The sequence below is a fragment of the Trachypithecus francoisi genome, unplaced genomic scaffold (assembly GCF_009764315.1).
Source record: "Trachypithecus francoisi isolate TF-2019V2 unplaced genomic scaffold, Tfra_2.0 Lachesis_group3, whole genome shotgun sequence".
In the NCBI taxonomy this organism is placed as follows: Eukaryota; Metazoa; Chordata; class Mammalia; order Primates; family Cercopithecidae; genus Trachypithecus; species Trachypithecus francoisi.
In genome coordinates, this window is record NW_022681468.1 from 14,792,637 (window position 1) to 14,820,041 (window position 27,405).

The 27,405-nt window shown below is 44.1% G+C and overlaps 1 protein-coding gene across 8 annotated transcripts in view; it reads left to right on the forward strand.

Annotated features, from left to right (window-relative positions):
- Positions 1–5,558: 5,558 nt before the first annotated feature.
- Positions 5,559–27,405, forward strand: part of ATXN3 (ataxin 3) — a 46,278-nt gene continuing 24,431 nt past the window's right edge. For 2 of the 8 annotated variants that reach the window (XM_033191552.1, XM_033191554.1), the window contains exons 1-6: positions 5,559–5,653; positions 16,316–16,480; positions 17,018–17,062; positions 19,139–19,224; positions 19,646–19,712; positions 24,790–24,877. In XM_033191552.1, coding sequence (XP_033047443.1) covers positions 5,630–5,653; positions 16,316–16,480; positions 17,018–17,062; positions 19,139–19,224; positions 19,646–19,712; positions 24,790–24,877 — 475 coding nt within the window. In that variant the 5' untranslated portion in view covers positions 5,559–5,629. The remainder of the gene's footprint in view (positions 5,654–16,315; positions 16,481–17,017; positions 17,063–19,138; positions 19,225–19,645; positions 19,713–24,789; positions 24,878–27,405) is intronic. The other 6 variants (XM_033191553.1, XM_033191555.1, XM_033191557.1 and 3 more) reach the window with 4 other exon arrangements.

A 27,405-nucleotide genomic window follows, 5' to 3' on the forward strand; every position in this document is an offset into this window, starting at 1 on the left:
GTGCTGGGATTACAGGCGTGAGCCATTGCGCTTAGCCTTTTTTTTTTTTTTTTTTTTTGAGATGGAATTTCACTCTGTCACCCAGGCTGAAGTGCAATGGCTTGATCTGGGCTTACTGCAACCTCTGCCTCCTGGGTTGAAGTGATTCTCCTGCCTCAACCTCCCGAGTAGCTGGGATTACAGGCACATGCCACCACACCCAGCTAATTTTGTATTTTTAGTAGAGATCAGGTTTTGCCATGTTGGCTAGTCTGGTCTCGAACTCCTGACCTCAGGTGATCTGCCTGCCTCGGCCTCCCAAAGTGCTAGGATTTGAGCCACCATGCCTGGCCAACACAAGATTTCAATGAAGAAGATTAGGGAAAAAGTGAGTAGCCTAAGATGACATAGGAAGTGTACTAGAAGTGCATCTATTTGGTCTTTTCTGTCTCCATGAAGTCTTTCCTGATTAGCTCAGTAACTTCTCTCTCTGCTACTGAATTATTGGTATTTTTTTGTGCCAGTCAATCAAAAAAGACTTCATGCATTAATTCATTGCTCTGTAGTAACCCTTGACGTAAAGAGTAAGATTCCTGCACTTTGGGAGGCCGAGGCAGGCGGATCATGAGGTCTGGAGATCAAGACCATCCTGGCTAACATTGTGAAACCCACTCTCTACTAAAAATACAAAAAAATTAGCCGGGCATAGTGGTGGGCACCTATATTCCCAGCTACTCGGGAGGCTGAGGCAGGAGAATCGCTTGAACCCAGGAGGCGGAGGTTGCAGTGAGCCGAGATGGTACCACTGCACTCCAGCCTAGGTGACAGAGCGAGACTCTGTCTCAAAAAAAAAAAAAAAAGTAAGATTCCTCTGCCCCTCAAAAGCCGCTAGTTCAGTAGTGTATAAAGTAATACTTCCAGTATGATCCAGTATGATGTAATGGTGCTTTAACGTAGGCATGCTCAAGGTATAGCAGTGGCACAAAAGACTTTTCCTTAGTGAACTTTCCAGAAGTAAAAGGAAGAAGCTAGTATGACTAGAGTCTGGAGTGACGGGGGCAGAGAGAATCTGGGGAGAACAGAACAGGACAGGTGGTTGATCCAGATCATAGAGCTTTTCAAACCAGCAATAGGATGGCAACAGGAAGTCACTGAAGGGTTTTTTTTTTTTTTTTTTTTGAGGCAGAGTCTGACTCTGTTGCCCAGTCTGGAGTGCACTGATGCGATCTCATCTCACTGCAACCTCTGCTGCCCAGGTTCAAGCAATTCTCCTGCCTCAGCCTCCCGAGTAGCTGGGATTACAGGTGCCCACCACACCACCCAGCTAATTTTTGTATTTTTAGTAGAGATGGGGGTTTCACCATGTTGGCCAGGCTGGTCTTGAACTCTTGACCTCAGGTGATCCACCCGCCTCGGCCTCCCAAAGTGCTGGGATTACAGGCATGAGCCACTGTACCCGGCCGTCACTTTGAAGTAAGAGTTGTGTAATTATTTAAGAATCCCTGCCAATGTAAGTCCCCTGAAGGTGGGACTGTTTGTCTTTTTCATGGTTATAGTCCCAGGGCCTGATACACAGTTATACTTGTTAAACGAAAGAAAATCTTGTACGATTTGCGTTTTTGGAAGATCACTGACAGCACCATGAATTAGACCTATTGAGACTGGAATCAGAAGACCAATTCAAAGATCCTTGGACTGGACTACACAAGATAGCAAGAGGGCTTGAACTAAGTAGTAGCAATGAAGACAAGGGCGAGAGAGAGTTAGGAGTGGATTTATAGCATTTGAGGACTGACTGGAATAAGGGGTGATGTGGAGAAGTTGTAGGAAGAGAATAAATGATTCCCAGATACTTGGCGCTATGATCTGAATGTTTGTATCTTTCCAAAATTCATTTGCTGAAATGTAATCCCCCGTATGTTGGTTTAACAGGTGGGGCCTTTGGGGGATGGATCAGATCATAAGGCCAAGTCTTGTGACTGGGATTAGTGCCCTTATACAGAGAGGAAGCTTGTTTGCCCCTTTTCCCCTTCCACCATATGAGGACACAAAAAAGGCACCACCTATGAGGAATGGGCCCTCATCGGACACTAAACCTGCTAGAGCCTTGATCTTGGACTTCCTAGCCTCCAGATCTGCAATACATTTCTGTTTATAAATTACTCTAAGATACCTTGTTATAGCGCCCCAAAAGGACTAAGACCTTTGACTTCATTAATTCATTTGAAAGACATCAACTACAATTCAAAGAAAAAAAAAACAGAAAAGGTGGTTTGCAATTTTTTTCACTTCATGAGACTATGATTTATTTCCCGGGGTAGGCCACACAATTCCTTGAGAACATGGACTTTTCCCCCATACAAGGCTGTGAACTGTGCACACAGAGCTGCTCAATAAATGGTACCGAATCCTCTGCTTCAGCACCTGGTCCTCTCTGGCAGTCTCCATTCCCTTACCTCTCAGTGCCCCCTCTGCTCCTCTGAACCTGCAGTCCCCAAAGTCACCAACTGTCTCCATAGCAACAGAATTTAGTGGCCTCTTATAAGTCCTTGTATTGCTTGACTTACTGGCAGCAAGTAAACCTGACTACCCCTTGAAGCGCCCCCTGCCCAGGCATTCCACAAGGTCACACTTTCTTGCTTTTTCTCCCTCCTCCTTGGCTTTTGCTTCTCTATCCTCAGGGCTCAGCTCTAGCCCTCTTCTCAAGCACTTCCTTTTCCCTAAAATGATTTTATTCACTCCTATGGTTTCAGTTACTTTTTTTTTTTTTTTTTAAAGACACAGTCTCACTCTGTTGTCCAGGCTGGAGTGCAATGGCACAATCTTGGCTCACTGTAACCTCTACCTCCCGGGTTCAAGCAATTTTCCCGCCTCAGCCTCCTGAGTAACTGGGATTACAGGCATGAGCCACCACGCCCGGCTAAGTTTTGTATTTTTAGTAGAGATGAGGTTTCACCATGTTGGCCAGGCTGGTCTCAAACTCCTGGCCTCAAGAGATCTGCCCGCCTCAGCCTCCCAAAGTGCTGGGATTACAGGCATGCACCACCACACCAGCCTTAGTTACCTTTTTTTAAAATGACAATTCCTCATTGAGTTCAAAGCAGCCTCCTGAACTTCAGACCTGGTATCCAACCATTACTCAACATAATTACTCGAATGTCCATAGACATTTCAAATTATCTCCAAAATGTAAACTCTATCTTATTCTCTTCCCAAAACTTTGCTGTTCCTCCCTTGTTTCTGCTCTCAATATCACTCCTGTCACAGTGGCTGCCCAGGGCACAAACCCAGAAGTCACCTTCACATTTCTGTCTCCTGCGTTCCCCAATCCCTCACTGTGGTAGGCGTAATTAAGAAATTATTTTAGGCAGATAGAGAGGAAAAGGGGTCCTTAAAAAGTTTTTGTTTCTTTTGAAGCAGTTCCAGAAACGTTTCCTGTCTAGCACGAAAGCCCTGGCTCTTAGACCCAAGCTGGCAACCTTTAATATGCAAATGCTGGCAGTTAGAAACTGGGTCCACCAACAGGGCGATTCCCACCATTGTCCCCTTGCCCTTGCTCTCACATGTGCTGGCAACATGGCCACCCCTGCGTATCCCCACGTGTGTAGAACATCGTGGAGCCCTGCATTTGCGTATTAAAAAGCTAGGGTGGGAGGGACAGTTTTTTTAGAGGGCTACATGAATGACATGCGTGGTCAAACCAGTCCCCCCTGAGCCCTATGCAAATCAGACACCACCTCCTGCAACCTCCTCATATAATTGGCTGGTATCTCCCCTACTCTCCGGGTCTCCTCTCTTGGCTTTGGAGCCCCCATCCCTCTGTCTCTACAGGGGGCTTCCTCTTTCTTTCTTCTCCCTTCCTTCTTGCCTATTAAACTCTATGCTCCTTAAAACCACTCCACGTTTGTCCATGTCGTTTTATGTAATTCGACTCAAGACGAAAACCCTAGCATTCTTCCACTGGTCGAAGCCGTATCATCACCACGTTCTGTTGAGTCTCTTTACGTCCAAATCTCTCAGAATGGCCTATTTCCATCTTTAAGACACCACCGTAGTCCAAACCACCATCATCTCTCCGAAGATTCCTTCAACAGCAACTGCTTTTTTTCTGCAGCCAGTGATCTTTCTAAAATGCAAACATGACCATGTGTCTTCTTTTAAAATATTTATATAGCTCCCCACATCCTTTTAAAAGTACACTTTGGCCAGGTGTGGTGGCTCACGCCTGTAATTCTAGGACTTGTGGGAGGCCAAGGCAGGTGGATCACCTGAGGTTGGGGATTCGAGACTAGCCTGGCCAACATGGTACAAACTCTTCTCTACTAAGAATACAAAAATAGTTGGACGTCGTGATGCGTGCCAGTAATCCCAGCTGTTTGGGAGGCTGAGGCAAGAGAATCACTTGAACCCAGGAAGTGGAGGTTGCAGTGAGCGGGGAGATTGTGCCACTGCACTCCAGCCTGGGGGACAGAGAGAGGTCCGTCTCAAAAAAAAAAACAGTACACCTTAATCTGGTTTCAAGGTGCAAGATCTGCACCTATCCTTCCGTTTAAGCTTCATCAAACCGCTGCTACCTCCCCGTCTCCCACATAACTTATGAGACTTCTAAGTTCCCTCTAAAGGGCCCGAACACCTACACTGGTAACAAGTCACTTGGATTTGAATTCTGGCAAGGCAACTTACCATCTGACCTTGGACATTGTGCTGTTCTTAACCTCTCCGTGCCTCGGTTTCCTCATGTGCATGAATAACATCAACACCTACATCAAAGTTTGCTGTATTAAATTTGATAATATATGCAAAGCATTTAGAAATGGGCCTAGCTCATAGAAAGCCTTATATAAATATTAACTATCATTTTTTTCCTTTTTGCGGGGGTTGGGGACGGAGTTTTGCTTTGTCGTCCAGGCTAGAGTGCAATGGCACCATCTCGGCTCACCGCAACCTCTGCCTCCCGGGTTCAAGCGATTCTCCTGCCTCAGCCTCCCAAGTACCTGGGATTAGAGGTATGCGCCACCACACCCAGCTAATTTTGCATTTTTAGTAGAGACGGGGTTTCTCCATGTTGGTCAGGCTGATCTCAAACTCTCGACCTCAGTTGATCCGCCCGCCTCGGCCTCCCAAAGAGCTGGGATTACAGGCATGAGGCACCGCGTCCGGCCTAGCTATCATTTTTATACAAGTGCTAGGTTTTGGGAGAATGTAATGATGGCTTTTTCTTACTAAATTTTCAGTGGAGGACGAGGAGAAAGAAAGTAAATAGTTATATGAACACAGTAGAAAGTACAAAGTGGAAAACAAAAAGAATATTGAACCCAGGTGAGTGGTCCAGACCTCCCCCCAGAAACCTAAGAATCCATAGAAATGGGTGGGAATCGGAGAAGATCCTCCAGACAGCAGGTGGCGATGTAGCATCCCCCAGAAGGCCCGCTAACAGAAGCTAGGAGGACGCGCTACCAAGGTCACGTGTCCCCGGCGTTCACTCGCTCTTCGCTTCACGTGACTCGCATCCTCGCGGCTGACTGGCCTGCGTGCGGCACGTGGGCGGGGGGCCAGGGAGGGGCGGGGTGGGAGGAGGGGAGGGACAGGGGGCGGAGCTGGAGGGGGTGGGTGGTTCGGCGTGGGGGCCGTTGGCTCCAGACAAATAAACATGGAGTCCATCTTCCACGAGAAAGTGAGTGTCCGCGTTCGGTGGGGAGCTGTCTGCCGCGCGGTGGCGGGCGTGGAGCGCCGCATCACCGCCCCCCGGAGGGCTGGGTGGGGTCCGAGTCGCCCCCATGCCGATCTCGCCGGGCTAGGGGCGACGCCGCACCCTCCCGCCTCTTCGGCTCGGGGAGGGGAGCATCACCTACGCCCCTACTTCCCCCGCGGCCCCCGCCCTGGGAGCCGGGAGGGAGTATGGGCGGGGCCGGGGCGTCTCGGGACACGGGAGCGCGGTGGCGCCCAGTGGGTTTGCTTCTGCCTTTCTCAGCCACTTTCCATCGCTTTTCGGAGGACTCCTTCACCCCTCCCCAATCCTTCCCTCTCCCTAGGGTCTAGCTACAGTCACCTCTGGGACACCTCCCTCGACCCCTCCTACCCTACTCCTAGCAGAATTAACTTTTCTCCAGACTGCTCAATTCTATATTGGAGCCTTCCCTACATTTAGATCTTTGGAGTCTTGTTCATGTTTTTTCCCCTGCACCAGGTCCGCGAGCCTCCCGAGGGAGGAGACCTTGGCTCCCCCACTGTGGGGCCTGACACTTAGGAAGTGAAGTAGGAAACCCGTTGTGCCCCTAAACAGGGAAGTCGTCACAAGTTTTTATTACGGGATGTTTGGGTTTGGTTTCTTTTGGTACTCCCATCTTTCCGGAGCAGGCAGCCAGCTTTGTTTTTAGGGTATTAGGAGTGGACTGGAATGATTTTGTTGTGGTCTGCCTAGCCTGCTGTCACTTTTAACTCTTCAGTGACCATGCACTTGAAGATACTGTCTGTGATATGTGGAGAAACTCCTCGTTTCTCACATGCTATTGTCCATCCATTTGTGTGTGAGTGAAGCCTTCCCCAGGACAACTTTGGTACATGATATCGTTTCATAATAGTATCGTGTTTGGAAAGAGTTGCTGGTAAGGCTATTATTTAATAGGAGAAGCAAAGGGTTTTTGTTTTATTAAATGCTTATAAATGATCGTTTATCCCAGACATTTAAAATTCACACACACACAACAAATAAAGCAAAGACAAAAGAATACATTTACCAGATGTAAATCTGTAGTATAAATCTTTTTTTAATTTTTATTTTAAAGATGGCATCTCATTCTGTCACCGAGGCGGGTGTGCAGTGGAGGGATCATGGCTCACTGCAGCCTTGACTTCCTAGGCACAAGCGATCATCCCTCCTCCGCCTCCAGAGTAGCTGGGACTACAGGTGTATATCGCCAGGGCCAGCTAATGTTTTTGGAGAGACGGGGGTCTCGCTGTGTTGCCCAGGCTGGTCTAGAACTCCTGGACTCAGGTGATTCTCCCACCTCAGCCTCTCGAAGTGCTGTGATTACGGGCGTGAGCCACTGTGCCTGGAACAAATTGTTAAGTACAATGCTTTTCATTGTAGAAAACATCTCGGAAACTTTTGAAATAGGCAGATTTACAGTGGGGGAGGAAGGCCTCAGTCGTATAGTTGTCACTAATTTTTTGACTTGATTGACATGACTTATAAATCATAGACAATAGAGATTTAGTTGCTTGGCTGAGTAGAGTGGGTGAAAAATACACATGTACTTTCTTAAAAACATTTTTTTTTTGAGATCGAGCTTTTCTGTTGTCACTCAGGCTGGAGTGCAGTGGCACGATCATGGCTCACTGCAACCTCTGCCTCCCTGTTCAAGCGATTCTCCTGCCTCAGTCTTCCTAGTAGCTGAGATTACAGGTGCCCACCACCACGCCCAGCTAATTTTTGTATTTTTAGTAGAGACAGGATTTAACCACGTTGGCCAGGCTGGTCTCCAACTCCTGACCTCAGGCGATCCACCCGCCTTGGCCTCCCAAAGTGCGGAGATTACAGGCGTGAGCCACTGCACTCGGCCATATATTTGTTATTAATTTTCAAAGGCTTTGGTGTGGGATCTCATTTCAACATGGAAGGCCTTAAACATGTTCCACACTACTTCCTGAGAATTAGACAAGATTTTTAACAATATTGATTGTTACCTAGTTGGGACACATTTCTGCTGAACCATGGGATCAATAAAAGCTGGGTGCTAGCCTAGTGAAAATCTACTTACCCGGGTGCGGTGGCTCACACCAGCGCTTTGGGAGGCCCAGGCGGGTGGATCACAAGGTCAGGAGTTTGAGACCAGCCTGGCCAACATGGTGAAACCACGTCTCTACTAAAAATACAAAAAATTAGTCAGGTGTGGTGGCAGGTGCCTGTAATCCCAGGTACTCGGGAGGCTGAGGCAGGAGAATTGCTTGAACCCAAGAGGCAGAGGTTGCAGTGAGCTGAGACCAAGCCACTGCACTCCAGCCTGGGCAACAAAGCGAGACTCTGTCTCAAAAAAAAAAAAAAAAAGAAGAGTCCCTCTGAATTATCAGCATGTGTATAGGCCTACAGATACTTCAGGAATGCATTTACCGTTATCATTAACTTGTATGTACGTAGCAAGTGAAGATTCAACAATTTAGTTTTTTGGGCGTACTCAAGAGTATGCACCTATAACCATATGGCCCGTTGTTAATCTCCTATACAGTCCATTCTGGGAATGTTTGAGCTTACTGTGCCATTTTTCAGTTCACTGCCTTCCCCTCTGCAATATACCTTTAACCCTTGCTAGGTCCTGGGTTTGGAGAGCCAGAGAACCGACTTTGGCCCTAGAGAAGCTGGGTAGGTGGGAATATCTGCCTGCAAAGGGCCTTGCAACCACTTCCTCTTGGAACCTTGGTTTCCTCTTTCTGAGTTGTCACTTTGAGTACCCTTTATTAAGTTAGAATGTAAAAACAGTTTCTCACTGATACATCTACAGTGCCTGAGATAGGGCCTGGCACAGAGTAAGTACTCAATATATATTTGAATGGGGCCGAGCATAGTGAGACCTGTCTCTACAAAGAATGAACAAAATTAGCCCAGGTGTGGTAGCCTGTAGTCGTAGCTACTTGGGAGGCTGAGGTGGGAGGATTGCATGAGTCTGGGAGGTCGAGGCTGTAGTGAGCCAAGATCACACCACTGCACTCCAGCCTGGGGGACAGAGCAAGATCCTGTCCCAAAAGAAAAAAATGTATATATTTGAATGGATAAAGAGAGGTCTTTGAGTTTCTGAGATATATATGGTGCTGTTTACCTAAAGTAAACAACTTTTCTGTAAACATTTTAAGGCTTTGCAGGCCGCTGTAGTCTCTGTCACACATTCTTATTTGTGCATGTTTTTCCCAACCATCTAAAATTGTAAAGTGCATTCTTAGCTACCGGGGCAGGTTGAATTTGGCCCATGGGCTAGAGTTTGCCAACCCCTAATTTAAATCTTTGTACTAACTTTATGACCACTAAGTACTGGATTTTGTTGTTGTTTGTTTTAGTTCTGGTGCCTGCTTTCTGTCTTTTTTTTTTTTTAAGTCACTTCTCTTGCTGATGTTTCTTGGTGCAGTCACTGTGCCATTTGTATTGGTGATTTTAATGTAATGCAAACTGGGAATAATAACTAAACTTGCTGGGGTTGTACATAAAATTATTGAAAAGATTGAAAAGATGCTGAGTATTGACTCTGTGGCATTCATTATGCCCTTTTGTGATTGCTGGATTTTAGCCATCTTTAGGATATTTGAGCTTTAGGAGAAACCAAATTCTGTATAAATGACTTGAAGTGCTAATGGCACAGATTTTGAAACCTCTGCCTGGGTTTGAGTCTCAGCTCTGCCTTTTACTACTTGTGTGATCCTGAGCAAGTTACTTAGTATCCCTGTCCTCTGGTTGCCTCCTCTGTAGTGGTAGGGATAATAACATAGACATAACCTCAGAGTTAGAGTGTAGAGAAGGCTCCCTGGCAGATAGTGCTGTAGAAGTACTGGTCATTGCCATTACTCAGATGCTTGTGTTTGCTGACCCTCATAGTAAGGGCTGGGAGAGCACTAAGAGGAGGTGAGAATGCTGCCAGATTGACAGCTTGTCCCCAAATGGCCCATTCCTGAGAGCGCCTTAGGTTTATACCTGATTTGTGTTGTAGTTAGTAGTGTCTGTGGTAATTTTAACTAGTTTCAGGTTGGTCTTGAAAACCTGGGGAGGTTGGGGGTAAATGATTTGGTAGCAGTTCCCTTGTGATTTTATAAATTATCTTTGTAGAACTGCAGTGTGCTCATTCTCTGAGCCCAACACAGTGAAGTCTGGGCCTAAAATCATAGGATTTCTTTTATTTTTTAAAATTTTTAATTCCTTTCTGTTCTTTTCTTTTTTTGAGACGGAGTCTTGCTCTGTCACCAGGCTGGAGTGCAGTGGCATGAACTCAGCTCACTGCAACCTCCGTCTCCTGGGTTTAAGCGATTCTCCTCTCAGCCTCCCGAGTAGCTGGGACTATAGGCATGTGCCACCATACCCAGCTGATTTTTATATTTTTAGTAGAGACAAGGTTTCACCATGTTGGCCAGGATGGTCGCGATCTCTTGACCTCGTGGTCCACCTGCCTTAGCCTCCCAAAGTGCCGGGATTATAAGCATGAGCTACCATGCCTGGCCTATTTTTTATTTTTTTGAGGTGGAGTGTCGCTCTGTCACCCAGGCTGGAGTGCAGTGGTGCAATCTCAGCTCACTGCAACCTCTGCCTCCTGGGTTCAGGTGATTCTCCTGCCTTAGCCTCCCGAGTACCTGGGACTACAGGCACCTGCCACCACACCTGGCTAATTTTTGTATGTTTAGAAGAGACCGTGTTGGCCAGGCTGGTCTAGAACTCCTGATCTCAAGTGACCTACCTGCCTCGGCCTCCCAAAGTGCTGGGATTACTGGCATGAGCCACCATGCCCAGCCAAATCGTGAGATTTCAATACTGCTGAACTTTGATTATGGCAAAGTGAACTTCTGCTTTGATTAAAGCTTGATGAGAGAGGTGACTGGGGATAGTTTGAGATAAGGGCAAGGCAGGAAAATGCATAATCTTAGGTGGGCTCATTGTCATTGTACAATTCTTTCGGTCTGTGTGGAATTTGATCCGTCCTATGACTTAAGTTATGTTTATTTATTTATTTATTTATTTTGAGACGGAGTCTCGCTCTGTCACCCAGGCTGGAGTGCAGTGGCCAGATCTCAGCTCACTGCAAGCTCCGCCTCCCGGGTTTCACGCCATTCTCCCGCCTCAGCCTCCCAAGTAGCTGGGACTACAGGCGCTGCCACTCGTCCGGCTAGCTTTTTGTATTTTTAGTACAGACGGGGTTTCACCGTGTTAGCCAGAGATGGTCTCGATCTCCTGACCTCGTGATCCGCCCGTCTTGGCCTCCCAAAGTGCTGGGATTACAGACTTGAGCCACCGCGCCCGGCCTGTTTTTGTTTTTATATTTATTTATTTTATTTCTTTTTGAGAGACATGGTGTTGCTCTGTCACCCAGGCTGGAATACAGTGGCACAATCATAGCTCCATGTAGCCTTGAACTCCTGGGCTCAAGTGATCCTCCCACCTCAGCCTCTCAAACAGTTGAGATTACAGTGTGAACCACTGTGCCTAGCCTTAAGTCACTTTAAAATTTGTACTGAACAGTTTGTCCTTTCCTTCCATTAAATCATATTAGAAGTACAGAACTTGGTATTTCCTGTAGCAATACAGTGTATCTTTGATGAAGTTTGATTTCAAGTACTTATTTTTCATAATTTAAAGCTATTTTTTATAGAGATAATTTTAATCAAATATTTGGATGTCGCTATTGCTATATGTGATATTAAGTATGGTGACCATAGTTTGTAAACTCCAAACTGACAGCAGGACAGGAAATTTGTGTTAGCAAAGGCTTTTTTCTTACTGTTTGAATTTTTAAAAAATTAGGTACCATACAGAGAGGAGCACACAAATCGTTAAGAGTACGGCTGGCCGGGCGCGGTGGCTCAAGCCTGTAATCCCAGCACTTTGGGAGGCCGAGACGGGCGGATCACGAGGTCAGGAGATCGAGACCATCCTGGCTAATACGCTGAAACCCCGTCTCTACTAAAAATACAAAAACTAGCCGGGCGAGGTGGCGGGCGCCTGTAGTCCCAGCTACTCGGGAGGCTGAGGCAGGAGAATGGCGTAAACCCGGGAGGCGGAGCTTGCAGTGAGCTGAGATCTGGCCACTGCACTCCAGTCCGGGCGACAGAGCGAGACTCCGCCTCAAAAAAAAAAAAAAAAAGAGTACGGCTCAGTGAATTCTCACAAAATGAACATGTGTAAACAGCAAGTAACAGAAGATTTACCTGCATCCTATAACCTCCCATTATTCCCTTTTCTAGGTGCTCTCTCTCCACTGCACTCCCACCAAAAATAACCACTATACTGAATTCTGATATCATAAATGAGTTTTGCCTAGTTTTGAGCTTTTGTGACTGGAATCGTACGGTGTGTATACCCTTTTGACTCTGTCCTCTTTAGTTTACCATTGTTTGAGAGATTTATCCATACTGTTCCAGGTAGTTGTAGTTAATTCATTCACATTGTTATGTAGTATTCCTTTGTGAGTAGACACGATTTCCATTCTACTGTGATCCCAGCTATCCATTTGGGTCGTTTCCAGTTTAGGGACCATTACAAATAGTAATGCTATCTGTAATGCTATTTTGTATTACTACAAATAGTAATGCTATTTGTAGCACAAAAATAGTGCTTTTGTGAACATTTTTATACATATCTTTTGATGAATATATGTTTGCATTTCTGTTGTTTACATTATGTACCTACTAATGGAATTGCTAGATCATAGGAAATGTACATGTTAAGCTTTAGTAGATGCATTACATAATTATTAGTTATTGTTGGTTATACTAATTTACTCTCTCACCAGTAGTATACAACAGTTTCTATATCTCTGATCTCCAACATTTTAGCCATTTTAGAGTTTGTGTAATAACACATTGTGGTTTTAATTTACATTTCCCTGATGACTAATGAAGTTGAGTACCTTTTTTGTGTTCTTTATAGCCATTTGACTGTCTTGTGAAGTGCTTGTTTGTCTTACCTTTTCTTTTCTTTTTTTTTTTTTTTTTTTTTTGAGACAGGTTCTTGCCCTGTCATCCAGGCTGGAGTGCAGTGGTGCAATGTCAGCTTACTCTAGCCTCAACCTTTTTGAGGCTCAAGTTATCCTCCTATCTCAGCCTCCCAAGAAGCTAGACTACAAGCACACACCACCGTGCTCAGTTAATTTTTTAATTTTTGTAGAAATGGAGTTTCACCATGTTGCCCAGGCTGGTCTCAAACTTCTGGACTCAAGTAATCCTCCTGCCTTGGCCTCCCAAAATGCTGGGATTACAGGCATGAGCCACCGCAGCCAGCCTTGGCTATTTTTCAATAGGTTATAAGTAGAACATCTGTATATCCCTTCAGTTTGCATATTATTCAGTAAGAGTTGCACTCTGGTAGTAGAAATATAGAAGAAGGAGAAAGAAGTGGAAACAAAAAGTCTGTTTTCATGAGAAGACTTGGGGGATAGTGTTCTCTCTGGCTCCAAGCTACTTATTCTTTACCAAAAGATGAGGATAAACTTATCTCAGACTCAGGCTGTCTCAATGCTGTCTTCCGATTCCATTATACACATATAACCCATATTTTTTTCACCAGCTGAATTTTGTTCCTAGAAAATTAATTTAGCGGCCGGGCACGGTGGCTCAAGCCTGTAATCCCAGCACTTTGGGAGGCCGAGACGGGCGGATCATGAGGTCAGGAGATCGAGACCATCCTGGCTAATACGGTGAAACCCCGTCTCTACTAAAAAATACAAAAAACTAGCCGGGCGACGAGGCAGGCGCCTGTAGTCCCAGCTACTCGGGAGGCTGAGACAGGAGAATGGCATGAACCAGGGAGGCGGAGCTTGCAGTGAGCTGAGAGCCGGCCACTGCACTCCAGCCTGGGCGGCAGAGCAAGACTCCGTCTCAAAACAAAAAAAAAGAAAATTGATTTAGCAGGAAAAAAATCCATCTTGCGAGGTGGTTCTTTTTAGAGTCTACTGTGTAACATAGCTGAGGACAAATTGCATGATGTCAGATAAGTTGGGTTAAGGAATAGACCTTACTGGGGAAAGAGAGAACTTGGAGGGCCAAGGTTAGCAGGAGAAGGAAACGTTCTCTCATCTTGCTACCATTTCAGGAAGTGGCAAACCTGGTGTCTGTGTTCACAGGGAGGGATCCATCTATACATGATTCTCCCTTCTTACCAGATAGCATGGGAAAGCTACACTGCTGTGGGGAGGAGGATTACACACAGGTTACTCAGTACCAGGCACCCTGGACTTGGATTCAGGCTGCCAGTTGTGTGAGAAACTGCCCAGCACTTGAAGGCCCTGAACCCGTGGGAGGTTGTACCCACCTCCCATAAGGAGGAAGCCTGTCGTCCCATGGGAGCTGAGCTTGGGTGCAGTCCCTCTTGCTGGCTTGTCCAGGAGTGAGCTCTAGGGTTGTTTGGGACAGTTCTGCTCATTGCATTACACTGTGTGTACATTATCTGTAGAGTTCCATGAAGAGAACTTCAGCTCTGTAACTGCAAGTTTTAACATGGAACAGAATTTTTCTCATCTGTATTGATTCTTTTTTTTTTTTTTTTTTTTTTTTTTTGAGACGGAGTCTCGCTCTGTCGCCCAGGCTGGAGTGCAGTGGCGCGATCTCGGTCACTGCAAGCTCCGCCTCCCGGGTTCCCGCCATTCTCCCGCCTCAGCCTCCGAGTAGCTGGGACTACAGGCGCCCGCCACCTCGCCCGGCTAGATTTTTGTATTTTTAGTAGAGACGGGGTTTCACGGTGTTAGCCAGGAGGGTCTCGATCTCCTGACCTCGTGATCCACCCACCTCAGCCTCCCAAAGTGCTGGGATTACAGGCTTGAGCCACCGCGCCTGGCCTTGTATTGATTCTTAAGATTTGAAATTCTATCAACAAGCATTCAGATTGTGTGGAGTTTTGTTTTTTTTTTTTTGGAGACAGAAGGCTGGAGTGGCGGTGGCATAGTCTTGGCTCACCACAGGCTGTACTTCCCAGGTTCAAGGGATTCTCATGCCTCGGAGTCCCGATTAGCTAGGTGTACAGGTGCACACCATCACGCTGGCTAATTTTTGTGTTTTTAGTAGAGATGGGGTTTCGCCATATTGGTCAGGCTCATCTCGAACTCCTGGCCTCAAGCAATCCACCCACCTTGACCTCCCAAACTGCTGGGATTACAGGTGTGAGCCACCGTGCTTGACCAGCATTATGTTAAAAGAATAAATGTTCTAGGCAGCTGGGCACGGTGGTATGTTTCTGTAGTCCTAGCTGCTCAGGAGGCTGACGTAGGAAGATCCCTTGGGCCCTGGAGTTCAAGTCCAGCCTGGGCAACATAGTCAGATCTCATTTTTTAAATAAATAAGTAACTGTTCTAGAGACTAAAATTTCCTTTCACCATTAGTAATTTACTGTGGAATCTCCAAGAATGAACTTATTTTAGGTACTGAAAATGAGGGAGACTAAGTGTTTTATACAGTAGTTTTTAGTAAAGTATGAGATTTGATGCATTTGATAGATGATAATTTTTTTGTTTTTTGTTTTTTGTTTTTTTGAGACAGAGTCTCACTCTGTCGCCCAGGCTGGAGTGCAGTTGTGTGATCTCGGCTCACTGCAAGCTCCGCCTCCCGGGTTCACGCCATTCTCCTGCCTCAGCCTCCCGAGTAGCTGGGACTGCAGGTGCCCGCCACTATGCCCGGCTAATTCTTTGTATTTTTTAGTAGAGATGGGGTTTCACTGTGTTAGCCACGATAGTCTCGATCTCCTGACCTCATGATCCGCCTGCCTCGGCCTCCCAGAGTGCTGGGATTACAGGCGTGAGCCACCGCACCCGGCCGATAATGTTTGTTTAAAATAATTCTTAAGTTTTTGATCATGTAATTGTAGTTTCATTAATGGTAGATTTGTAAAATAAATGTTAACAAATGAAAATGCATGTACCTATGTTAATTATACTTATCTAAAGCTGAAAGTTCAGTTCAACTATGTTAAAAAATAGTTGTAGCCTGGCACGGTGACTCACACCTGTAATCCGAGCACTTGGAGAGGCCTAGGCGGGTGGATCACGAGGTCAGGGGATCGAGACCATCCTGGCTAACACGGTGAAACCCCATCGCTACTAAAATACAAAAAATTAGCCAGACGTGGTGGCGGGCGCCTGTAGTTGCAGCTACTCGGGACGCTGAGGCAGTAGAATGGTGTGAACTCGGGAGGCAGAGCTTGCAGTAAGCTGAGATTGTGCCACTGCACTCCAGCCTGGGTAACAGAGCAAGACTCCGTCTCAGAAAAAAAAAAAAAAGTTGGCCAGGCGCGGTGGCTCACACCTGTAATCCCAGCACTTTGGGAGACTGAGGCAGGTGGATCACGAGATCAGGAGTTCGAGACCAGCCTGGCTAACATAGTGAAACCCCGTATCTACTAAAAATACAAAAATTAGCCGGGCATGGTGGTGCATGCCTGTAGTCCCAGCTGCTTGGGAGGCTGAGGCAGGAGAATTGCTTGAACCCAGGAGGCAGAGGTTGTGGTGAGCCGAGATTGCTCCACTGTACTCCAGTCTGGACAACAGAGCAAGACTGTGTCTCAAAAAAGAAAGAAAAGTTAATGATTAAATTATTTAGGGGAAAATACTGTGCAATTCTGTTTAATAAGTCACATTTTAATTTTTTCTTTTGGAAATGTTAGCAAGAAGGCTCACTTTGTGCTCAACATTGCCTGAATAATTTATTGCAAGGAGAATATTTTAGCCCTGTGGAATTATCCTCAATTGCACATCAGCTGGATGAGGAGGAGAGGATGAGAATGGCAGAAGGAGGAGTTACTAGTGAAGATTATCGCACGTTTTTACAGGTACTGATTTTAAATTCACTAAGTCACATTTCTTTCTTTTTTTTTTTTTTTTGAGATGGAGTCTTGCCCTGTTGTCCAGGCTGGAGTGCAGTGGCGCGATCTCAGCTCACTGCATCCTCTGCCTCCTGGGTTCAAGCAATTCTCCTGCCTCAGCCTCCCAAGTAGCTGGGATTACAGGCACACGCCACTACGCCTGGCTAATTTTTTGTATCTTTGTTGGAGACGGGGTTTCACCATGTTGGTCAGGTTGGTCTGGAATTCCTGATCTCATGATCCACCTGCCTCGGCCTCCCAAAGTGCTGGGATTATAGGTGTGAGCCACCACACCCGGCTTACATTTCTTTTAGAAACGTGGATACTATTTAGAAAAGGATGTGCCGTTCTTCCTATAGGGATCTGACTGGTGAATTATAACTGCACTGTTAACTTTGGAAATGGAAATGCAAAGATGTTATTTTAAATATGCACGCTAATGACAGTTTGTATCCTTCTTTCCTCACCCCCACCCTTGCTTCAACTACCTGTCAAAATTAATAGCAGCCTTCTGGAAATATGGATGACAGTGGTTTTTTCTCTATTCAGGTAAGTAGTCACAAGCATCTAATGTGTTGCTTACATCCCAGGCCCCATTTCACAGCCTTTCAATAGTCACTGTAACAAGGCGACCTTCAGAAGTTCTTCTAATAGATTATGTCTACAGAGTATAAGATTATACTCTAGATCACTAGATTGTGATCCACCTGCCTCAGCCTCCCAAAGTGCTGGTTACAGGCGTGAGCCACCATGCCCGGCCTACTAGAGTACTAGATTTTTATATAGATAGACATGAAAGGATTGTAGAATCTTCATATTAGAGTGGGGCATTTAAAAATTCCTTTTTGAGAAAGATTATTTAATTTGCATCTGGATGCTAATAATAACCTTAATTCTGGCCAGGCGTGGTGGCTTACACCTGTAATCGCAGCACTTTGGGAGGGCGAGGTGGGCGGATCTCAGGATCAGGAGATCAAGACCATCCTGGCCAACATGGTGAAACCCCATCTCTACTAAAAATACAAAAATTAGCTGGGCATGGTGATGCAAGCCTGTAATCCCAGCTACTCTGGAGACTGAGGCAGGAGAATCGCTTGAACCAGGGAGTCAGAGGTTGCAGTGAGCCGAGATCTCACCACTGCACTCCAGCCTGGTGACAGAGCAAGACTCTGTCTCAAAGAAAACCAAATACCCTTAATTATAATAAGTCCCAATGTCTCAAACTTACCATCTGTTGGGTAAATTTGAGAAAATGCAGTACCTTGCTACCATCCTTTTAAATCAGCCTACCAGACTGGATTTCCTTATTATGGTCTGTGGCTTTTGATTTTTGTCTTTGAGTTCTTTGGTGGTTATATATATGTACTTGAAAGATTATTTTATCTGCGTGTCTTTCATTCTTTTCTGACACTGTGAGTTGTATCCAGAGGTCTTTCAGAACCTCTCCTGAGCGGCCTATCTGTGCAGATACCTTTGTTTGTATTTCCCTTGTACTGCCCTCCTGGACTCCTCCTCATCCACCAGCATTTCCATCTAGTGCTTTACCGTGCCACTGTTAACAGGTAATGGCTACTGCAGGGCTGGAATCAGAGGTCAGAGTAGGCTCAGCACTTGGCGTTTCCTATTTGTGCCTTGCTGCTCTTGGTGCCCGCTACCTTGCACTCACTTGCTGTCTTTGCCGGTACCTGGCTTACTTGCTTCTTTGTTGGCTACCTTGGCGGGTAGATAGTGAATTTTCAGAAATTTCCCTTTTTTTGTCAGACAGATTGAAATAATCAGGTTTGCATTTTGTTTTTTTCTACAAGTGGCAAGCCCATGACCCTGGAAGTCTGATATCTATGGAAACTTCAGTTTAAGTGCCCAGGGAGAACTTATTTTGATAGACATGATTTCTGACATTGCAAGTAGTAAGTTGAATATAAATTTTCTGAAGTAGCACCCACGGCAGCCAAATTATCAGATGTATATAGTAGACTAGTTTTAAGAATAGCACTTACGGGTAGAATATACATCTGGATTTTTGAGGCAGTTTTATGTAGGAATTGTGTGGTTTTCTGGAACATCTCAAGAGACCTGGTATGAAAAGCACTCTTTTAATATATATGTGTATGTTTTTTATGGATTTAGTGATAGATCTATACACACACACACTTTTGAAAACCTATAGCCGGCTGGGTGTGGTGACTCATGCCTGTAATCCCAGTACTTTGGGAGAACGAGGCGGGCAGATCACAAGGTCAGGAGTTTGAGACCAGCCTGGCCAACAAGGTGAAAAAACCCTGTCTGTACTAAAAATACAAAAATTAGCTGGATGTGGTGGCGCATGCTTGTAATCCCAGCTACTCGGGAGCCTGAGGTAGGAGAATCACTTGAACTCAGGAGGCAGAGGTTGCAGTGAGCCGAGATCATGCCACTGTACTCCAGCCTAGGCAACAGAGCAAGACTCTGTCTCAAAAAAAAACAAAAAACAAAAAAAACCTATAGCCTTCTAGAGAAATTTATATATGAGGTACACAACTAACACAGCTATACTTCTTAAAGTGTTTACACAACTGACATAGCTACACTTCTTAAATTTGGAATGGAGTGGTTTGGCTTATGAAAAGTTACTATTTTTCTTAACAGGTTATAAGCAATGCCTTGAAAGTTTGGGGTTTAGAACTAATCCTGTTCAACAGTCCAGAGTATCAGAGCCTCAGGATCGATCCTATGTAAGATTTTGTTTTGCATTTCATACATTTCTTTTCCCAAATTTGATTTTTAAAGATATTTCTTAAAGAAGAGAAATATATTTTGAATACTTGTGTTTTGATGTTCCCTGTTTCATTCCCTCAGACTTTCCTATTTCACCTTTGTGATGTCCATGAGCATCTGCCCTGTAGCCTTCCTGGCACCCCAGTGTCTGTGGCAGCACAGAGCTGCCCCGTAAGTGGTGCGTGAGGCCATCTTTTGGCACTGCATCACTAAGCTGCTGCAGAGACATTCATATGGTTGTGTGATCTTTTAAAAACATCAGTGACACTTAACTGTAAATATGATCTTAAATTATCACAAATTTTATATAACGTTTGCCAGTAGACAACATAAATATGAATTCAGTATTTCAAGTTAATATTGTGTTTTCTTTTTTAGAAATGAAAGATCATTTATATGCAATTATAAAGAACACTGGTTTACAGTTAGAAAATTAGGAAAACAGGTAACATTTCTTACCCTTCCTTGTCTTTTTTTTCTTATATTGTACCCCATTTAAAACTAAAATGTGGGCCAGATGTGGTGGCTCATGCCTGTAATCCCAACAGTTTGGGAGGCTTAGGTTGGGGGATCACTTGAAGCCAGGACTTTGAAACTAGCCTGGGCAACAAAGGGAGGTCCTGTCTCTTTAAAAAAAAAAAAAAAAGCCAGGTATGGTGGCTCACATCTGTAATTCCAGCTTTCTTGGAAGGCTGAGGCCAGGAGGATCACTTGAGCTCAGGAGTTTGAGGCTGCAGTGAACTATGATTGTGCCACTGTACCCCAGCCTGGGTGACAGTGTCTTTATAAAGACTCTGTTTTATAAAACATAAAAAGGGCCGGGCACGGTGGCTCGAGCCTGTAATCTCAGCACTTTGGGAGGCTGAGACGGGCGGATCACGAGGTCAGGAGATCGAGACCATCCTGGCTAACACGATGAAACCCCATCTTTACTAAAAATACAAAAAACTAGCCGGGCGAGGTGGCGGGTGCCTATAGTCCCAGCTACTCCGGAGGCTGAGGCAGGAGAATGGTGTAAACCCGGGAGGCGGAGCTTGCAGTGAGCTGAGATCCGGCCACTGCACTCCAGCCTGGGAGACACAGCCAGACTCCGTCTCAAAACAAACAAACAAACAAACAAACAAACAAAAAAATAAAAAGAAAAAAATTTAAAAATTAAAAAAACAAACAAACAAAAGGATTGCTGACTTTTAAAATTAGGAAACTGACCAGTAATGTGTATTTTTGTGGCATGGTTTATCTATCTTGATAGATAGAAATTTGTCATTTTAAAACATATCAGTTTTCCTTGTAAATATATTTGTGACAAGTATATGCAATTTAACTATATCATAAGAAAAATTCTATATTAAATATAATACAAATGTGGTTACTTTTAAGTGGGTTTTTATGTGATGACTATGTTCTGTCAGTTAATTACTACATTTGTAGATTTGTATTTAGCGTAGTGCTGTCACAAAGCCTGAAATAGTGTCAAGCATGAATAAAGCATTCAATTATGCTTGCTTTAGTGTAAGATTATTCATATGATTCCAAAAGCCATGTAATACATACGTCTACATAAGATCGCTTCTATTTGTTAAATAAAACATGAAATATGTCTTGAGCAAGCTATTTTAAGAAACAGAATCATTTAACATCCTTTTTATTAGAATTTTGAAGCTTTGAAAGAGGGTTATTGAAAACCAGCTAGCACAGTAAAAAAGAATAAACTAGTGATACATGCAGCAACATGGATGAATCTCAAAATAATTATGCTGAAAGAATAACCCAGAAACAAAATACTACATGCTGTATGGTATCATTTATTAAAAGTCTAGAAAAGTGCAGATTCATCTGTAGTGATGAAAAGCAGATCCACCAGTGGTTGCCTGGGGATGAGAAGGCTAAGGAAGAGTGAGAGGGGAGGGGAGGGTCATAGAGAGGCATGGGAAATGTGGCAGTGATTAATGTGTCACAGTGTTGGTTGTAGTAATGGTTTTATGGGAGTACAGTATACTAATGTCAAAACATTTCAAAGGCCGGGTGCAGTGGCTCATTGTCTGTAATCCCAGCACTTTTGGATGCCATGGCAGGAGGATCGCTTGAGCTAGGAGTTCAGGACCAGCCTGGGCAATGTCACAAGACCCCATCTCTACAAAAAAATGAAAAAAAAAAGAAAAATTGGCTAGGCGTGGTGATACATGCATGTAGTCCGAGGTGCTAGGGAAGCTGAGGAGGGAGCCCAGAGGTCAAGCCTGCAGTGAGTCATGATCTCACCACTGCACTCCAGCTTGGGTGATAGAAAGAGATCCTGTCTCAAAAAAAAAAAAAATGTTTCAAATTGTACACTTTAAATATATGAAGTTTATTATTTATCACTTATACCCCAATAAAGCTGTTTGTTTTTTTAAAAAAGTAAATAAAAGCCAAAAAAGATATGTCAAGAAAGTATATTGAATTAAATCTGTAAGAGATAATTCAAAAACAAAAACCCTATTGTTATCTTTTAAGTCACCCAAATCAAATTTGGGAAAAGTCACCTACTTAGCTTCATCCTAAGTTGTTTCGTTCTTTCTTTCTCTCTCTCTTTCTGATGGATTCTTGCTCTGTCACCCAGGCTGGAGTGCAGTGGTGGGATCTCGGCTCACTGCAACCTCGACCACCCAGGTTCAAGCAATTTTCCTGTCTCAGCCTCCCGAGTAGCTGGGACTACAGGTGTGCACCACTACACCCAGCTAATTTTTGTATTTTTAGCAAAGACGGGGTTTCTCCATGTTGGTCAGGCTGGTCTTGAACTCCTGACCTCAGGTGATCTGTCCATCTCTGCCTCTCAAAGTGCTGGGAACACAGGCATGAGCTACCATGCCCAGCCCTAAATTGGTTCTTTCTTAAAGTTCTTTCTGAGGAGCCAAGAGCAAGTTAAGGAGGTGTAATCTAGAAGCTTGCAGTGAAGGCTGGCTGGGTGCAGTGGTTCACGCCTGTAATCCCAGCACTTTGGGAGGCTGAGGCAGGGAGATCACTGAGGCCAGGAGCTTGAGACCGGCTTGGACCAACACAGTGAAACCTTGTCTCTACCGAAAAAAGGTTTAAATTTAAAGGTAAAATTTAAAAAGTGCAGCTTACAGCAGTAGAGGCTGATGCAAGTGGGAATCACCTCTAGGTAAAAACCCAGGGTAGGGTACTGCTGAGATTATTTAACCTCTGGGTTTTATTTATGTGTTTTTAAAAATTATGATCCAGTATTTTTTACTTTTTTTGTATAAAGTAAGCACTGAATTTTTAAGGTCTGTAGACTTAGATTTCAGAAGTATCCTAGTATTAATTTGCAAATAAATGTCTATCTTACTATTTTGAGAGATTTAAAAAATTTTAGTTCTTCAAAATTGAATTTTCACATTTTGAATTACATTATCTTTGACAAATACAGAAGATGTTGGCCGGGCACTGTGGCTCATGCCTGTAATCCCAGCACTTTGGGAGGCCGAGGTGGGTGGATCACCTGAGGTCAAGAGTTCAAGATCAGCTTTGCCAACATGGTGAAACCCCGTCTCTACTAAAAATACAAAATTAGCTGAGTGTGGTCGCGCATGCCTGTAATCCCAGCTACTTGGAAGGCTGAGGCAGGAGAATTGCTTGAACCTGGGAGGTGGAGGTTTTAGTGAGCCGAGATCATGCCATTACACTCCAGCTTGAGCAGTAAGAATGAAACTCTATCTTTAAAAAAAAAAAAAAAAAAAAATACAGAAGATGTCAAATTTTGGTTTATTTTATTTTCTTTGGTTCTAATATATATTTTTGTTTAAAACCATATTTTTCACTATAGACTCTGTCTGAGGTCCCTGTATAATAGAAGGCTGGAAAAAGTATTAACATTGTCAAAATCCAGGAAAATAGTTGGTCATGATATTGACAGTAACTTTAAACACTTTTTGTAGCTTGTGGGTTAAATTAGGATTACTGTGTGGTAGTGATAAATGATGTTAATTAGGGCCGAGTGCAGTAGTTAACACCTGTAATTCCAGCACGTAGGGAGACTGAGGTGGGAGGATGTCTTGAGGCCAGGAGTTTGAGACCAGCCTGTACAACATAGTGTGAGACCCCCATCTCTACAAAAAAAATTAGAAAATTCGTCAAGCATCTTGGTGCACACCTGTAGTCCCTTTGGGAGGATGAAGAGAGAGAATCACTTAAGCCCAGGTGTTCGAGGCTACAGTGAGTTATGATTGCACCTCTGTACTCCAGCCTAGATGACCATCTCTTTAAAAAAAAAATGTGTTTATATGTTATATCTGATAGTGTTTTTTAAAAACATTTTTAAATTACACAGGGTCTCACTATGTTGCCCAGGCTGGTCTCAAATTCCTGGACTCAAGCAATCCTCCCACATTAGCCTCCCAAAGTGCTCAGATTATAGGCATGAGCTGCCGTGCCCACCTAATTTAGTGATTTTTAAAACTGAGTTGGTAATTATAAATTATTTTCCTGGAACTTCTTTCTCACAATTGGAATCTTTTGACAAAAATTATCGGTAATGGGAAAACTTGGAATAGTTGTCATTTTTCCTCCCGTCAGTATGATAGATGCGATTAGAGTTATGTTGGACCGATACTTTGAAAAAAGATTTAACTATAGCTATTAATAAAGACATTTCAACTACTGACTATCCATTTTTATTCTTTTGGGAGGGTTTAATGTGTATAGTTTAAAGCAAAGTGTTGTTTTTAAAAAACTATTTAACAGGGCCGGGCGCCGTGGCTCACGCCTGTAATCCCAGCACTCTGGGAGGCCAAGGCGGGTGGATCACAAGGTCAGGAGATCAAGACCATCCTGGCTAACACGGTGAAACCCCATCTCTACTAAAAATACAAAAAATTAGCCGGTGTGGCGGTGTGTGCGTATCGTCCTAGCTACTCGGGAGGCTGAGGCAGGAGGATGGCGTGAACCCGGGAGGCGGAGCTTGCAGTGAGCCGAGATCGCGCCACTGTACTCCAGCCTGGGCAACAGAGCGAGACTGTCTCAAAAAAAAAAAAGTATTTAACAGAGGCCGGGTGCAGTGGCTGGCTCATGTTTATAATCCCAGAACTTTGGGAGGCTGAGGTGGGAGGATCATTTGAGGTCAGGAGTTTGAGACCAGCCTGGTCAATGTGGCAAATGTGCTGTCTCTAACTAAAAATACAAAAATTAGCTGGGTGTGGTGGCACGGGCCTGTAGTCCCAGCTTCTTGGGAGGCTGAGGCAGGAGAATTGCTTGAACCTGAGAGACGGAGGTTGCAGTGATCTGAGATCATGCCACTGCACTCCAACCTGGGTGACAGAGTAAGACTCTTCTCAAAAAAAAAAAAAAAAAAGTAATAGTGATAAATCTGCAGTATTCTCTTTTAAGATCATATTATTCAATCAGAGGAAAGAGCTCAACTTGAAATATTTCCAGAGTTTAAACAATCTTACTAAGCTTTGATGGGTTATATCTATTCTTAACATGTGAAACTACTTTATTACCTATAATATGCACTAACTTAAATATTGACAATTTTTTTCCAGTGGTTTAACTTGAATTCTCTCTTGACGGGTCCAGAATTAATATCAGATACATATCTTGCACTTTTCTTGGCTCAATTACAACAGGAAGGTAAGTAAAGGCTGAAAATTTTGTAATGTTATCTTTCGAAGTAGTTAAATAAACAGGCGCATTAGATGACAGTGTGACAATACTGTTTTTCTGGCAGTGGCGGTGAAACAATCTTTAGGTTTGACGTGGTGATAGGCTGTGATTTGGGTGACGCTGTTCCATTAGAGTTCTCACTGGCACCTGGCCCTCCCTCTTCTGAGGGTGCTGCTTTCTTTGCAGCCCTTCTAAGTAATGGTTTTTTCTTTTATACATCACATACCACACGGCTGAGAGGAAGGATAGATATTTTTCTTCTTTGCCTCTTCTAGGCCACTGTTCTTCCCTATAAACTCCAGTTTCTTTGAAATACATGCCCCTAAGGGCCGGTTGTGGTGGCTTTCGCCTGTAATCCCAGCACTTCGGGAGGCCGAGGCGGGCAGATTACGAGGTCAGGAGATCAAGACCATCCTGGCTGATACAGGGAAACCTCATGTCTACTAAAAATAACAAAAAATTAGCCGGTTGTGGTGGTGGACACCTGTAGTCCCAGCTACTCGGGAGGCTGAGGCAGGAGAATGGTGTGAACCCAGGAGGTGGATTTTGCAGTAAGCTGAGATCGCACCACTGCCCTCCAGCCTGGGCGACAGAGCGAGACTCCGTCTCAAAAAAAAAAAAAAGAAAGAAATACATGCCCCTAGATTAAACTATCCCTTGCCCTTTTGCACTCATCCAAAAGTCTCTTTTCATCAGTGATTTTAGGATCTGACTCATTGTGTTTTTCTCTACTTCAACTCCTTTTATCATTCTTAATGATTTCTGTATTGCTAATCAATCCAGTAATCCAGTACCTGCTTCTTAGTTTCAAAATCACTCACTCTTGCTTAGCTATTACCAATAATCATAACCACTGTCAAATCTCAATTGCAAGCATATTACTCTTTAACTACCACCTCCTATCCTTAAACCATGTTTTGTCTGTTTTTTTTATTCCAGCCATTCTTTAAACCCTACTATGGGGCCCAGGCATTTCCTTTATATGCATTCTTCCTTTCTTCTACTGCTTATTTTCTGTAATCCATTGTTATATCACTCCATTGCATTCTTCAGCTTGTTTCCCGCTTCTCTCCCTCCACCATACTTGAATGACAAAAATCTCAACCCCGGTTAAAACCAAATCTTGGCCTTGTCCATTCCTGTACCAGAGTAGCAGGATATGGCTAAAAAATAACATAAAACATGATGATTGGTTTTACTTTTTTCTTAAATGATCTATCCATCCATTCACCCATCCATCTGTCTATCAGAGTGACTAGGCCTCTCTGAAGCCCAGGCTGGAGTGCAGCGGCATGATCACAGCTCATTTTAGCCCCACACTCCTGGGCTCAAGTGATCCTCTTGCCTCAGCCTGTTGAGTAGCTGGGACTACAGGCTTGTGCTACCACACCTAGCTAAGGTTTTACTTTAAATTTATTTTAATCACAAAATTCAGATGAGCCTTTAGTGCTGCCTGATATTTCTATTATGTTTTCTTAGTAAATCCCTGTACCACTCTCCAAGATGTTTATAAAAAATCACGTACCACTCTCCAGATTTTATAAAAAATCATGTGCCACTCTCCATATGTTTATAAAAAATCATGTACCACTCTCCAGATGTTTATAAAAAATCATGTGCCACTCTCCAGATGTTTATAAAAAATCATGTGACACTCTCCAAGGTGACTAATTTCACAGCTTCTGTCTTCAAACCTTTAACCACTTTCCTCTCCCTTCCCTACATACCTTGTGTATGGCCTTCCATTACATTCTGCTGAGAACATAGAAGCAATTAAAATTATGTTCTTATCTTTCTACCAGCAGGTGTATCAATTTGCTTATATCTTCACCTGTGCTTTGAGACTATTAAAATAGATGAATGGTCCCCTACCTCTAGCGAAGACCAGTCCCTCACTTGTGGGCTGGATCCCAGCTCCTCTGACCTACTCAAGATGTTCCTGCTTTCATCTCTCCACTCTCTTATATAATCAGTTCCCCCCCCCCTTTTTTTTTTTTGGTAATATACCTATAAACAGAAAAATAAGCTTTTTATCTCCATTGATTAAAAAGAAAAATCCTCTCTTAATTCCATGAAACTCCAGCTGCCTCCCCATTTTTATTTTTTCCTTAGGATTGTCTCTAGTGTGCCTTCTCCTTTTCTTGAACTCCGCCTTCTGGGTTCAAGCGATTCTTCTGCCTCAACCTCCCGAGTAGCTGGGATTACAGGTGCGTGCCACCACGACTGGATAATTTTTTTTTTTGTTTTTTGAGATGGGGTTTCCCTTTTGTTGCCCAGGCTGGAGTGCAATGGCGTGATCTCGGCTCACTGCAATTTCTGCCTCCCAGGTTCAAACGATTCTCTTGCCTCAGCCTCCCGAGTAGCTGGGTTTACAGGCATGAGCCACCACGCCTGGCTAATTTTGTACTTTTAGTAGAGACGGAAGGGGTTTCTCTGTTGGTTAGGCTGCTCTCGAACTCCTGACCTCAGGTGATCTGCCACCTCAGCCTCCCAAA